Source organism: Monodelphis domestica, chromosome 5, assembly GCF_027887165.1.
Source record: "Monodelphis domestica isolate mMonDom1 chromosome 5, mMonDom1.pri, whole genome shotgun sequence".
Classification (NCBI taxonomy): domain Eukaryota; kingdom Metazoa; phylum Chordata; class Mammalia; order Didelphimorphia; family Didelphidae; genus Monodelphis; species Monodelphis domestica.
The window spans coordinates 26475100-26488965 of record NC_077231.1 but is presented as its reverse complement, the minus strand read 5'-3'; the positions used below and the strand labels follow the sequence as shown (position 1 = coordinate 26488965).

At 50.4% G+C, this 13866-nt stretch overlaps 3 protein-coding genes across 5 annotated transcripts in view; 2 read left to right on the top strand and 1 right to left on the bottom strand.

Annotated features, from left to right (window-relative positions):
• The first annotated feature begins 468 nt into the window (after nt 1–468).
• SPRYD4 (SPRY domain containing 4) lies at nt 469–2717 on the top strand. Its single transcript, XM_007502949.3, has 2 exons — nt 469–644; nt 1058–2717. The coding sequence occupies exons 1-2, from the start codon at nt 569–571 to the stop codon at nt 1594–1596; spliced, it is 615 nt and encodes a 204-aa protein (XP_007503011.1). The 5' UTR covers nt 469–568; the 3' UTR covers nt 1597–2717.
• Nucleotides 2094–13757, bottom strand: GLS2 (glutaminase 2). 3 transcript variants are annotated; one of them, XM_056797840.1, is made up of 18 exons: nt 13341–13674; nt 10301–10400; nt 9531–9652; nt 9104–9233; nt 8205–8284; nt 7950–8113; nt 7649–7707; nt 6845–6877; nt 6534–6592; nt 5852–5918; nt 5673–5723; nt 5399–5575; nt 5013–5144; nt 4814–4906; nt 4595–4656; nt 4060–4136; nt 3598–3661; nt 2094–3520 (listed from the first exon to the last, which is right to left on the bottom strand). In XM_056797840.1, the coding sequence occupies exons 1-18, from the start codon at nt 13517–13519 to the stop codon at nt 3364–3366; spliced, it is 1806 nt and encodes a 601-aa protein (XP_056653818.1). In that variant the 5' UTR covers nt 13520–13674; the 3' UTR covers nt 2094–3363. The 3 variants fall into 3 exon arrangements, with proteins under 3 accessions (XP_056653818.1, XP_007503008.1, XP_056653819.1); XM_007502946.3 differs by having other exon boundaries at nt 13073–13341; XM_056797841.1 differs by lacking the exons at nt 2094–3520; nt 3598–3661; nt 4060–4136 and adding an exon at nt 4143–4275 and having other exon boundaries at nt 13341–13757.
• The window catches only part of RBMS2 (RNA binding motif single stranded interacting protein 2), an 85296-nt gene continuing 84195 nt past the window's right edge, over nt 12766–13866 (top strand). The window contains exon 1 of the mRNA XM_056797851.1: nt 12766–12946. The gene's annotated coding sequence lies outside the window, so the exon portion shown is untranslated. The remainder of the gene's footprint in view (nt 12947–13866) is intronic.

Here is a 13866-nt window from a genome sequence, read left to right as displayed (position 1 = left end):
ACGAAAAGAGAGGGACGCCACTGAAAAATGACTCAACAACAAAAACTGTCCTATCCAGATCTCTCCCGGCAGACTCTGGCGAACGGGGTGCCCAAGGGCAGTCATTTCCCCTCTCTGGGCTTCAGTTTCCTTTATGAAATGGGAATAAAACGAGGGGCAGCAAGGTGGCACAGTGGAGAGTGTCCAGGCTGGAGCCAATTGGATTCAAATAAAACCAGAGACCTACTGGGCGGACCCGCCGGTAAACCTTGCCCATACCACCTTATTTCAGAGGGGTTGTCCTAAGCAAATCGCTTCAGACAGCTGTCTAGAAATGACGCGGGGTGGCTCGCACGTACAGCTCCGCACCAGGCAGAAAAGGTAAATTGCACTGTAGGAGCCTATCCCAGCCAGCACGTGACGCCCTCGTCGCCTCCTAGGACTGTCCGGGACGAATCAGCGGCGGCCGTGATGTGATTGCATCATCAGAACGCGTCGCAGACACTCTGAGTCACGTTTTCACGGGGCGGGGCCGTGGAGATGGCGGAGCTCCAGCATGAGGGGCGTTCCCTAATAGCCAGAGCGCAAGATGGCGCTGCCCTTAACGCGTGTGCTACGGCGCGAAGCTGTGTGGTTGGGGGCCGCGGGTACCGCCACCCGGAGAGGTAGGGCTTTTCTGTTGGCCCCCGCCAGGTCTCCTGCCTTTCCCCGAGTCCACGCTCCCTGGTCCGGACCTCGCCCTTTACCCCAGCCCCTGTCTGCCCTTGACCACCTGTCCCAGGAACCTTTTTTCCTCCTGAGCTGGTCATCCAGGCTCTCCGACCCCGGGCCCCCTCCGTACAGCGGGGTTATATCTGTATTTCTGCAATTGTTGGGAGGCCTGGGGAGATGAACGACGTGAAGCCTGTTTTGGGGAGCTCCCCCCTTCCATTGTCACCCAGCTGCCACCAATGTTACCCAGCCACCCATCTTCCAGTCTTTCAGACTTCAGTGTCACCCCCCCCCCCCCCCCCCCGCACCTCACGGCCCTTATCACAGCCTCAGCCTTTTCATTGCTTTTCTTTGGTCTGTTCTACAGCCATCAGTTTCAAGTTAGAAGAGAAGACGGCTCATTCCAGCCTGGCACTCTTCAAGGAGGAGACGGGTGTGAAGTATGGCCTGGTGGGTCTGGAGCCCACCAAAGTGGCCCTCAATGTGGAACGTTTTCGAGACTGGGCTGTGGTGCTAGGTGACACCAGAGTCACCACCGGCCAGCACTATTGGGAGGTAACTGTCAAGAAATCTAAGCATTTCCGCATCGGTGTGGCTGATGTAGACATACCCCGGGATGGCTGCATCGGGGTGGATAGTCACTCCTGGGTCTTCGCCTATGCCCACCAAAAGTGGCATGCCATGCTGGCCAAAGAGAGTTTCCCCATAACCGGCATTGGCCACCCAGAGAAAGTGGGGCTGCTGCTGAATTATGAGGCCCAGAGACTGAGCCTGGTGGATATCAGCCGGACTGCTGTGGTGTACACCTTAAGGACAGAGTTCCATGGCCCAGTGGTACCTGCTTTTGCCCTTTGGGACGGACAGCTGCTGACTCACTCGGGGCTTGATGTGCCTGAAGGAATGTAGGGTGGCCTCTCACTGAAGCCACTGGGTGGGCGCTTTTGGTGTGTCCAGGCCCACTTCATTCTCATTCTGGTACCCACCCAGCAACAATATTGGGCAGTTGTGCAATATCTTAAATCCCTCTGCCATTCTTTCTTCTATTTCCTATGGAGGATGAGGAGTCGCCAATTCTTCTACCAGACACATATATGGGAACCTGATTTGGGTGGGAACCAGCTTGGTAACAGAAGGATGCCTGGGCCTCCCATCTCCTGCTGGGCCACTAGCCCTTCTTAGGTTTTACCTATTTTATGAAAGGTTGCCCTTGAAGCTCTACTTTAACCTCTTTCTTACTATAATTCTACTCCAAATGACCCCTTTCCAGTAGGCTTATATTTGAATTCTACTGGTTGTTTTGAGACTCAAACACCAAATTTCTCCCAAATGAGCCCTGTGGCTAGAGGAATGGCAGCATTGTCAATATGTCATTACGCTCTTCTCTCTAGTACATAGAGTCCAGATTTATTTTTAACTCATTCATAGGTGCTTTATTGAGTCAGTGTGCTGTAGCTTATGAACATGGCTCTGACCCCCAACAACCACAGGGCCACATCACCTGTCAGCCCTACATAGTTGCAACTGTTCTCATCCATGAGTCCTGCCTACCAGATTCCTAAACCCAATCAATCAGTTAAAAGTTTGGAGGACAGTGGAGAGAACTTAGGGGTTATCGAGGCCATTGGTACTGGGAGTTGATCTTGAGGGTACCATTTTTAAAAGCATTCCCTCCTTTGAGGATTTTATAAAGGGGCTGCTGGGCAAGGGGAAGTCTTGTTTGGCAGAGAGACTCGAAAATTGTTTTAAACTTAAGACAACTATTATTGTCTGGGTCTTGGACCTATGTCCCCATTACCCCCTAATTATCAGTGTGATTTTTACCTTTGCCCTAGAAGAAACCTATATGAAGCAGGGTTTGGAGTATATGTAGTGACTATTACTGTATAAATATATACATTCTGTATACTGTCTGGCCCTTCCTACTAGAGTGATGGTGGCTAACCACCCTTCATCAAAGGAGAAAGGGAGAGGGCTGGGCTTAACAAAAATAGTGATTTGTGTAATTAAAATTTTATTTGATCACAAAATACTTTCTCTGTCTACAAAAGAACTATTTAGCAGCATTATATCCTGGCTGAAGGAGCTATATAGTATTTCAGCCTCCTTGAAACCAGGCTCCTCAGCTTTCCCCATTTCTCCTCTGTGTATATTTATAAGAGGTGTAGCAACCCAGGGCCCTTAGCGGTGCACTCTCCTATTTCATATGTCTCTTCAAACAGGGTCAGAGACAAGAAATGGAATACACATGTTTCTCAAATTAAATGAGGCTACTAGGCATCCCCATCACCAATAGATGGGGGAAGAGGTGGACCACTTAGAGCCCCAAGAAACAACTGGCTGTATCTAAGAGAAAACTTAGGTAAATCCTCTGGGGATACTAATTGAGCCAAAGTACTTACTTGCACCATGCAGAAGCAACCCAAGCCTTCTGGCCAAAACCCAATTAGAAAACTGGCAGTGGCCACTAGGGCCCTTCTTTGGGCTTTGTCTGAAAAGGTAATGGAGAAGGGATAGAATCTGGCTCATGGTGGGGAGTGGAGGGGCTGGGGACGGTATGAAAACTCCTCTAAGAGGCTCTGGCTTAGAGACATCAAACCAACTCCCCATCTTCCATCACTAAAGCCAGGTAGCCTTCATTTCTTTTGAGTTGTTTAAGGGAGGGGGCAGCCCCCCTTACACCATGCTTTCCAGATTTTCTTTAGACAGGGCTTCAGCTGCTATCTCAACCCGTGGATCAGACAAAGTGTAGGACTCTTGGTAGTCCCGAAGCAGCCTGACCACTTCCAGATGGTTGAATTGCACAGCATCATCCAGGGGAATGTTGCCCCACCTGTGAAGTAGAGGGCAATAATTGGATGAAGGCCATGAGAATGGCCTCCCCATGGGCCCCCAGTTCCTCCCACTCACCTGTCCTTCACGAAAGGATTTACTTTGCAGGCTTCCACCAGGAACTTGACAACTTCTAAATGTCCTAGGGGTAACAAAGAGGAAAGAGGGGCAAAGCTTGGAAGGCTCTGACAACCTTGACCCCACTGGCCTCTTGTGACCTTTGATAATGGGAGATTAAAAGGATCTTTTCCTTATTGCAATCCCCCTTAAATCCCTTAAACAGCAGGAATTATTCTGGCTGCCACTTAGAGTCAGGGGCCTCTAATTGTGTCCCTCCCCAATGGCAATTAGAACAGTAGCACTTGATTTGAATGAATGCACACATGGCCTCCATGCAGGTTGGTGCATTCTCTGGGAGAGGCAAAGGAATGGGATATGATGGCTGCTAGATTGTGCTGAGGTTTGTCACCAGCATCTCTGCTGGGCTATACCCACAAAGGGGGCTCTTAGGGTCTGGAGCCCTTGTTAACTTTCAGATACCTTCTGCGGCAGCGACATGGAGAGCTGTGCGGGAGTCATAGTCCTTCTGTTCCATGTCCATGGCTGACAAGGCAAACCTAGGAGCAATGTCACAGCAGTGAAGTGTCCCTTCTGACCCAGGGCTGGCCCTCAGAGAAGTGTGGAAGAAAATAAAGAAGTGGGCTTCTGCCGTGCCTCAAGTGCTCTAGCTCTTCCAGGGTCCTTGTGGCTGTGTGCCTAAGTAAGAGTGGGGGCAGGATGATACCCCAAATGCCAGTCCTCATTCCCAGGGCCCTACCCTTAGTCTCCCACTTCACAGTGAAATGTCTGTCCAACAGCACACTTTTTAGGGGACAGCAGGCACTGACTGACTAGACCCAGATGCTAAATCGAGCAGCTGTACTTGCTGTGTGACCTTGTTAAGTCACAACTTCTCTGGGCTTCTGTGTTCTCATCGCTAACACGAAAGGAAGCTGGGCCGGATGGTCACTGAAGCTCCTCCAGCCCTCCATCTTTGGGCCTGAGTCCTTCTTTTTAGTGGCTAGGGTGATATTACCTTCGAAGAGCTGAAACATCTCCACTGTAGGCAGCAAATAGCAGGTTCACCACAGTCTTGTTCTGGAAAAAAAGTCGGTTACGTGAGGCCAGCGGTGCCACGTACACAGCCGCCGCCGGGCATTTAAGTGCACGGTGAGGAGCAGCCGGGTGCTTCCTGCTCAGGATACTCCTGGCAAAGGTCTTTTAGGGATCTACAGCCAAGCATGCTTCTTCTCACCCGGACTTCTCCTCCTTCCCGTCTCGGATCCAGTTTCTTAGCACAGTGCCGCAGGTTGTCGTAGTTATGGAAGTTGAAGAGCGAGACTAGCTTCTGCGGGCAGCGTAGACATGGAAAGCAACACAGCAGAACTCAGCAACGCTTGATTTAGACCGAGAATGGCTAGTCAGTGGGGAGGGACCCCAAAGGCGCCACTCACCTGGCAGAAGCTGATGCCCCTGTGGCTGTTGCCCACCTTATCTAGCGGAGGGGACAGGCACATCAACCCCATGACGTTGGGTACCACGAGCAGGATGGCTCCTGACACGGCCGACTTGGCTGGAAGGCCCACCTGGGAGACCGGAGTGCAAAGGCTCTCCTCGAACGGGGCTCTCGGGCTCTGCTGCTCGAGTGGTCAGGCAAGGGCTTTGCCCAAGCTTCGGTGGGAGTTTTCTTTTTGGAATATTCCCATAATTACCTATGCCTTTGCTCACATCTCCCCAACCACGCACCCCATCCACCCCCGAGGGCAGCGAGCCTCCTCGTGGGAAGTGAAGAAAGACCAGCCTAGATATCAGAAAATGTGGGCCGCTCAAACAGACTTACATGGAAGGCAAACTGTCCAGAGAAATCATACATGCCACAGGAATGCATGAGGCTGAGGGTGTTGCGAACAGCCTCGGCCGTGAGCACGCTCTCGCCCGTGATAGGGCAGATTCCGCCATTGGCCAGCGTGGCCGCCATGACGCTGCCGGATTCACATGTCACCTCCACTGAGCACAGCTGTGGAAATAAGGGTGTGGAGGACGGCGTGTGATCGGACACCACCCTTGGTCTGGAGGGGAAGCGGGGAGAGAAGCTGAAGGAAACGCTGAGGTACCTGGAAGTAGAGGTCCAATGCAGCCATCATGTCAACTCCCTTAGGAAAACACTGTAGGGGAAGGGCAGAAAAAGGCACTACTGCTTTAGCTTAGCTTTAGTTTAGCTTCCCAAGCCAGTTCCTCCACTGCAGCGGAGCCTACAGAATTTCTGCTCACGTCTCCCAGCACCCTGAATTACCTTCTTCTCCTTGAGATAATAGCCAATGGCATAATTGCGATCCCCGGTTTCTTTTTCCGATTGGAACCTACAGCAAAAAACGACAGTAAGCCTAAAATTTGGAGTAGGCCATAAAGACAAGAAATCTTTTCCTGGATCAGGAGGAAATCATATCATAGATACCCTGCTGAATCATCTAATTGGGAGTTCTCATTAGAATGCCAAAGGGAGGAGGCAGCTGGGTAGCTCAGTGGATGGAGAGCCAGGCCTAGAGACGGGAGGTCCTAGGTTCAAATCTGGCTTCAGACACTTCCCAGCTGTGTGACCCTGGGCAAGTCACTTGACCCCCATTGCCTAGCCCTTACTGCTCTTCTGTCTTGGAACCAATACACAGTATTGATGCTAAGACAGAAGGGAAGGGTTTAAAAAAAAATGCTGAAGGAAACTTTTGGGCTTGAGCAAGGATCATTGCTCTACAATGTGGATCTCGTACTGGGAACATCTAGGCCAGAGATGGACCTCGGGGCAGTGCCCTACCCATTATCCACCTCACGCCATTTTCTCCTGGGACAACAAAAACAAAAACTGCACACCTCGATGAAAGTGAAGCACTGATGCTGAGTTCTGGGATAGGGCTAGCAGGTACCCCCAAGAACCCTTACATCTTCCCTCCTCCCCCAAAAAACTGCTCAGGGAGTCTTACGTAGCATTGCTGAAACCCATATATTCATTTCCTGCCATTTTGTTCAGATACTGCAATACCTGGAAGAGAGTAAGGGGAGGCAGGAAAAACATTCCACCTAAGTAATAAAAACATGGACCCTGATGAAGACCAAAGTGGGGGGGGGGCTCCTGAATCTCTCAGTATTGATCGTGGGTGGGCTCTGGGGCTCCCCACTTCAAGGCGAGGCCCAAGAGCTTCCCACACCTCAGAGAACGAGGACCATAATGCAATGCGCTGGGGCTGGCGCATTGGCTGCTGGGAACATGGCTACTGACAGCAAGGGAACTTACAAAATCAAACTTCTCCGCTTTATTGCAGTCCATCTGCAAAAAAGAGAACTAGATCAGCCCAAGGGGAAGGATGGGGTGATGCCCAGGGTGGGCACGCAGGGCTCTGGAAGGGGCAAGAGGACCGATTTGGGTGGAAGCAGGATGGGAACCAGGGGAGGGAGTGTGACCCGAAGCGGCCAGCATTGAGCAATGTGTGGGGACCAGACCCATCTCCCACTCCCCCACATCGGAGCGCTGCCTAGAGGGTCAAAAGCATTGCCTCCTACACCTCAGCACTGGGGGAAGGGCCACCTGGTACCACCTTCTCCCACAGGGGTTGCGATTGGCTCCCAGGGTGTCGCTGCCCTCATGGTCATTGCTCAAGGCCTGGGAGGCCTACAGCTGGTGGGCCAGTCTGATACCCCTGCCCAAGGCCAACTCAGCAGTTCCAGGTGACTGTAATAGCTGCTTCCGTTCCGGCCATTCACCCTTTCTCCTGTCTACTCCCTCACCCCGATGTGGCCAATCAGCACAGAAAGGTGCTGTCCTCCCCCTGGACCTGGCACTTGGCCTTTGGGAACAGGGAGAGCGTCAGAGCCTTTCCTCCAAGGACCAAGGTCTCATTTATGCGAGGGCAGGGAATGCCCCTCTGGTATTGCGACTCTTCCAAAGGGGGGAACCCTGGGGCCCTCACACTGCCTCCACGGCCCCTCCCGTGCTCCTACGCTCATCTGGGGGGTGCTCTTCTTCTTCGCCTCAGTGGAACAGGGAGCTAGAGACGAGAGGGGAGTAGCTCTGGCAGGGTTTCTGGACTGAGGACCTTACCTTTATCAGGGAACTCACAACAATGGCACCAGCATTGACCATTGGATTATGAGGGATTCCTGAGGAGACACAAGGCCCCCAAGGCTCTGTCAGAAGCGCTTCTGGGACTCGATTACTTCCCACCCTCTATTTCCCTCAATCCTCTCATTCTCTTGGTTAGCCTGAAACTCAAGAGACCAATTTCCTGGGCAGGTGGAAAACGGTGAGCTCAAAGAAGGGTCAGAGAGGCATGTGGAGGAAAGCAAGAAGGAAGAGCAGAGAAGCAGCAGCCGGTGCTTTGGTCTGTTATGGAAGCTCTCACCTTCCTCATTGAGGGAAAGCTTGTTGTACCGTAGACCACTGGGCTCTTTGCCCACATATTTATGCACATACTCAGTGCCCAGGTTGCTGACAGATATGGCGTAAGTGAGGGGCTTCACACAGGACTGTAGACAGAAGGGAATCTTAGTGTGTCCTACTGAGTGCCTATAGACAGAGAAAAGCTATGAAAAGGGTGGCCTTAGCCCTGCAACTCTCCCCTCCCTGCCTACTCTTCCCCCTTCCCCAGGATCCTCACCTTTGCCCATCCACGGTGCATAGTGAGACACCCCAGAGGTCAGGATCCGACTTGGCTAGCTGGGGAATGTAGGCTGCCACCTGGGCAAGAGGAGATTTGGGGAGAGAAATGAGACAAAGAGAGAGGGAGGAAAGGAGGGAGCAAGGGCAGAAGGGCAGTGGGGAGGGGGAGAGACAGACAGAACGAGTCATTTAAGTTAAAATTTCACAAAGTTGGGGCAGCTGGGTAGCTCAGTGGATTGAGAGCCAGGCCTAGAGATGAGAGGTCCTGGGTTCAAATCGGACCTCAGCTGTGTGACCCTGGGCAAGTCACTTGACCCCCACTGCCTCGCCCTGACCACTCTTCTGCCTTGGAACTAATACACAGTATTGATTCCAAGACAGAAGGAAAGGGTTTTAAAAAAAATTTCACAAAGTTAGAGTTGGGAGGTATCTCAGAGCCCATCTAATCCAATAGGAATCCCCTTCTGGAACATCCCCATAAGCGGTCTTCCAGCCTCTAGCTGAGCATTTTAGAGGATTCCCTCTTTTTATGGTCCCTAAGCATGGCAGAGCAAGGAACTGTTTGGATGTTAGCTCTACCTATTGGAAGAAACAAAAAGGGGGAATCCTTGGCATTAGCTTCCTGTAGCTGTAGATTATATATATATATATATATATATATATATAATCTTCCAATAATTTTCTTTACATCTCCACTACTGTCAAATGGGAGTTTGACTGTCCTCTTTTATGGGAGTTGATTGTCTTCCTTTCCTTCCCTGTGAGGAATTTCTGGAACTTTTCTGAACCGGGATTTGTGGCAGGAATAGGGCTGCCATTTGACTCCCAATCACTGGGAGCCATTCACAATGATCTTCCTTTAACCACGGAGAATTCTAGTCCCCCAAGGGTCCTCACCTTGCCTCCTGTGCGCTCTTTGGTCTCCTCAAAGATCCGATCCACATGGTCCTTGAACTCCTCAAAGTCCGGAATGACAAACTTCTTTCGGAACGCCTGGGTCAGCAGCACAATGTTGCTGCTCACACACCTGGACCACAATCACCACTGAATCACTGGACCGAAGTGAAAGTATTATACCACCCACTCTAGGGATACCTTTAGGGCTGGGGGAAGGAGACTGTAAGGTAAGCGCTCTATGAGAATTTGAACCTAACAAGCTGGGAGACCTGGGGTAAATCCTGATCTCTCTGAGCCACATTTCCCCCAATTCTAACGGTAGACTGAATGAAGTGATCTCTAAATTCTCTTCCAGTTTTGATATTCTGTGTATTGGCGACTTTAGATGGTAGGAATGAGAGACGCTCTCTTATACCCAGGCGCTTACTTCCTAAAGAGATCACGGTCTAAGAGACCCCCACTGCTAGATTCTCGAACCATCCGTCGCATCTGGCTCATACAGTCCCGAAGCCTGGGATCTGATGTCTGCAGCCCGGTGGCTTTCAGCGCCTTTGGGGGAAAGAGATGGCTCTGTGAGCTCTTTATCTTTTCCTAACCCAATATCTTTGCCAACCCAAGTTTAACTACGTGCGCTGAAACATGGTCCTGTTCTCTCCCTGGTCTTGGCTTTTCACTGATGGAACTAGGACCAATGGGAGTTCGGTAGATTTCACCTTGAGCTAAAGAAGAATGGAATGGATGCTCAGTGACTTTCCTAAAATTGGAGGTCTTCAATTAAGAGGCTATACAGAATATTTAGGGCTTTCTGGGGGGGGGGTGTCATATAGGGGGACTAATTCTTGCTTTGGACAAAGCACGTCTATCTTCCTTTAAACTCTAGGATTCTACCATTCTATCAGTGAAAGTACTAGAATAGCCCCATTATTGGTCTCTCACATAATGAGAAATAGTAATTCCTATACATGGTTCAACTCATTGATTCATAGTTCAAAGGCTCAAGGTCAGAGAGTAAATCTCCTGGAAACTATCCTAGATTGACCAGTAAGGTCAAAAGCACATCTGAGACAGGGTAAGGTAAGTTGGGGGGTTTATACCACTAGGTTCCCAACAGCAGCTTTGCATGCATGCTGCCCTTATCTTCTCTTACTCCATCAGAAACTTGGGGACCTGGGTAGGGGAAGCTGGAGAATAGCTCACAGTGGTGAACTTATGGATGGCGATCCTTTCTTGTCCCTCAGCAATGGTGTAGAAGAGCAGGTCACCCAGGCGGGACAGCATGCCACTCTCTGATGAATCACTATTTGGGAGTATGGACAAAGGAAGAGATTAGCAGTCTAAGATCTATTCTCTAGGCCTCTTTCTAGAGATTAAGTGTTTTAAGAATAGACCTGCAAATAGCTACATTTCAGATATGCAGGAAGGTCTCCTTTGCCCTCCAAATGTGTCCCCTACTTTTTGTCACAGTGCCTCCAATTCCACTATTTTTTTTTCAGAGTATGGGGGCTTTTATCTTTTTGTCCTTGTATTCCAATTCCATTATTAAAGGTTTGTGGGTTTGTTTTTTGGATCTTGAAGATTGTTTTAGTCTTCAGATATTTCTTATTAAAGAACATGCATTTCTAATACACCTGGGAGAGGGAATACTTTGAAGTAATACTTCCAAAAGGATGTTTATCTATCAGATGCTTTTCAACTCCAATAGTCACCTGGGATACTCAGTATCCTTCTGGAATGGGACACAGGACAGGCACTGGCTGAAAAGGAAGGGAGAAAGGGAAGACTAATGGCTAAGCCTGGCTCTGGGGGGAGTCAAAGTTAGAAGGAAGCAGCTAGACCTCAATGAAAGTAGGGAAAATATGGGAGTAGACTGGGGAGTGGAGAAGAAAGTTGACCTCCATTCTGAAATACTCCAAGAAGATATGAATATAGAAATAGTTTTGGGTAGGTGGCATGTGTCTGGGAGGAAGAAAGACAGAGAGTTGGAATACTTTTGGAATCCAGAGGGGAGTTTTTTGAAGTTCTGCAAGACTCCTGAGTTAGTGTCTCTCCTCTCTGTCTGGTCTGGACTAACATTCATTCATCACTTAGAGAGCACAAGTCCAAGGACAACATCCAGAGGCAGTTAAATCTTCTGGTATCAGGTGATAAACAGAATTCCTTTAAGTCAGCTTCCTTCCTCCATTCCTATGCTACTTTTTTATGTAAAAGAAAACTGAACTTGGGGTATCAGTGCTTTCTATTCCCATAGGATTCTGGGGAGTTAATTCTTTAATGACTAAGTTTCCTTATCTTATTGCTTTTTTAGGCTGAGAGGGAAAAGGGAGCAAGATAAGTACTTTGATCATCTTTGGAGAAGAGGGGTGATAAAACAATTTTATTTTTATATTCTGCCCATTCTGGGAGATAGATGGCTCAGTGGATAGGGTGTTGGGTTCAGTAACTGTGTAACCCTGGGCAAGTACTTCATTTAACCTCTGTTGCCTTAATTCTACTGGAAAAGGAAATGGCAAACCACTTCACTATCTTTGCCAAGAAACCCCCATACGGGGTCACAATGAGTAGAGACACAAATGAATGACTGAACAATAAACTCATTCAGGATCAGGAGGAATAGGTTAGGGACACTATTGGAAGACTGAGAAGGAGTGGGGTAGGCTTCTTCATCTCTGATACCTGGTGCTTGTGGTGAAAAGTTTGAACACTAAACATTTCAGAAAGGATCTCTTTACCTTTTGTTTATTACAAAATAAACACCAGAAGTCAGGACTCCTTTTCTTTGTGTTCCTTCTCTACAATACAGGATTTGGGTGGCATTCATAGCTATTTCTGGGGCTTCACCCACAGCCAAAAAAGAGGGCTGACTACCTATAGGTGAGTGGATATTGCTGTAGCTGGAGAGACACATGTATATGTAGGTATACATAAATGCATGCATAAGTGTATAATATATCTATCTGAGTGTCTGTATCATCTTTGAGAATCCTGACTTTTCCCATCCTACCCCTCTCTTTGGCTTCCCAAGCCTGGGCAGGAAGGAGGAAAAGATAAACTAGACTAGGGCTAGGCGGTTTAGTGCTAGCAAAATTTCTTCAGCAGGGAAAAAAAGGTGCAGACTCATGCAGACTCCTAAAGAATGGGGCCATTGGGGATAATGGAGAAAGGGCAGTGCACCAGCACCCAGAAGCAAACAAGATCTTAGTCTGGCGGGCTCACTGCCTGAATTGGGGAAATCTAATTCTCAGTGAATTCAGGCTGAACTGGCAGAATCTAATTCTCAGTGAATTTATTCCACCGCAAAGAGGAGGGATGGCCCGGCAGGAAGAGAAGTGCCTACTATGTGCCAGGCTCTGAGCTTTTCAGATATTGTTTCTGTCCATCCTCACCACTGTGAGGAAGGCACAAAGAAGCTTCTTCCCCTCTGAGTACTAGTGGCAAAATCTACTCTATTCTGTAAGCTTTGAGACCTTAATTTCTGAGCCACAAAGGTGCTGGCACCACACACACACACACACACACACACACACACACACACACACAGAGCATATTCTCCTAGGCTTGAGGCAGCAATAACAAACACCGTCACTCACCCAGCCCCACTAACACCGGGAAGGCAAAGCTGTACACAGACATCGGTACATAAACACATCACACACATCGACCAAACACTAGCCAGTAGCAGAAAGAAACACTGCGCCAACAGCACCCCCGCCCCACTTTCTACAGGCAAAAATCACTTCAGAAGACGGGTACTACACTTGGAAATGCACCCCAAGCAGCCCCCACCCAGCAAGCATCACCGAGAGGCCAATCCACCCAGTTGCCAACGAAGCCTAAATAGCCCAGGTTGCACTACTACGGAGGGGGTCGGGAAGGAAAGGTGGGAGGGGGAGAAGGTCGTAGAATTAGGGAGGGGTGGGAAATAGACACGTGCCCCAAGCCTCTCGGGCTGTGCGCGGCCCACGTACGCACCTTGCAGCCGTACATTCCGAAGGGTCAATGTGACTCAAGCCCCGTCCCGAAGGACCCCGGAAGATAGCCCGAGTTGGTCGGACCCAAACCCCCAAATCCCAAGGCAAGGGCATCTCGGTGGAGCGGCAGAAGGGAAGAGGAGGAGGGAGAGGGGGAGAACTGGAGGGAGAGCAGGGCACTTCCTAGGGGAGGAAGGAGCGAAAGCGCTGGAGCCTGGGGCGCCGTCGCGATGTGTGTACGTCCCCCCCCCCCCCCCCCCCAGCCTTACTGTTCCTTCTGATGCTGCGGCTGGTGGATGCTCATCATGTCCGTGCCTTGCGCCGCGGCGGCTTCATGCAGATGGCGGCGACCTCTCCCAACGACGAGGGGACCCCGGGCCAGGGGACCCCATCCTCTCCCCCTGGGGGGCCAGTGCAGCGCTCCCAGGAGAGTCCGCAGGGAGCGCATCCTCGCGCCTAAGCGGGAGCTGACTGGGGTGGGGCTGGGGAGGCGCCAGGTAGAGGGGAGGCTCGGCGGAATAAGGGGAGAGGTCTTGTCTTCTTTCTGGCGCTTTCAACAGTTGTGCGTGTCAATCCCCCCACTGTGACCCTAAGTGCGTTCGACAGCAGAGACATGGGGGGAAGGAGGAGGGACTGGGGGGGCAGTGAGGGGCGGGATGGGCATGGGTCGAGGCCAATCAGCGAGGAGAGGGAGGGAATCGATGTGGGTGTGGGGAAAAGGTGAGGCCGCCCAATCAGGGGACCCAGGCTGGGCTGGGGGCTGCTGAAGAGTTGCTTCTCCTCCGACTTCCCGCG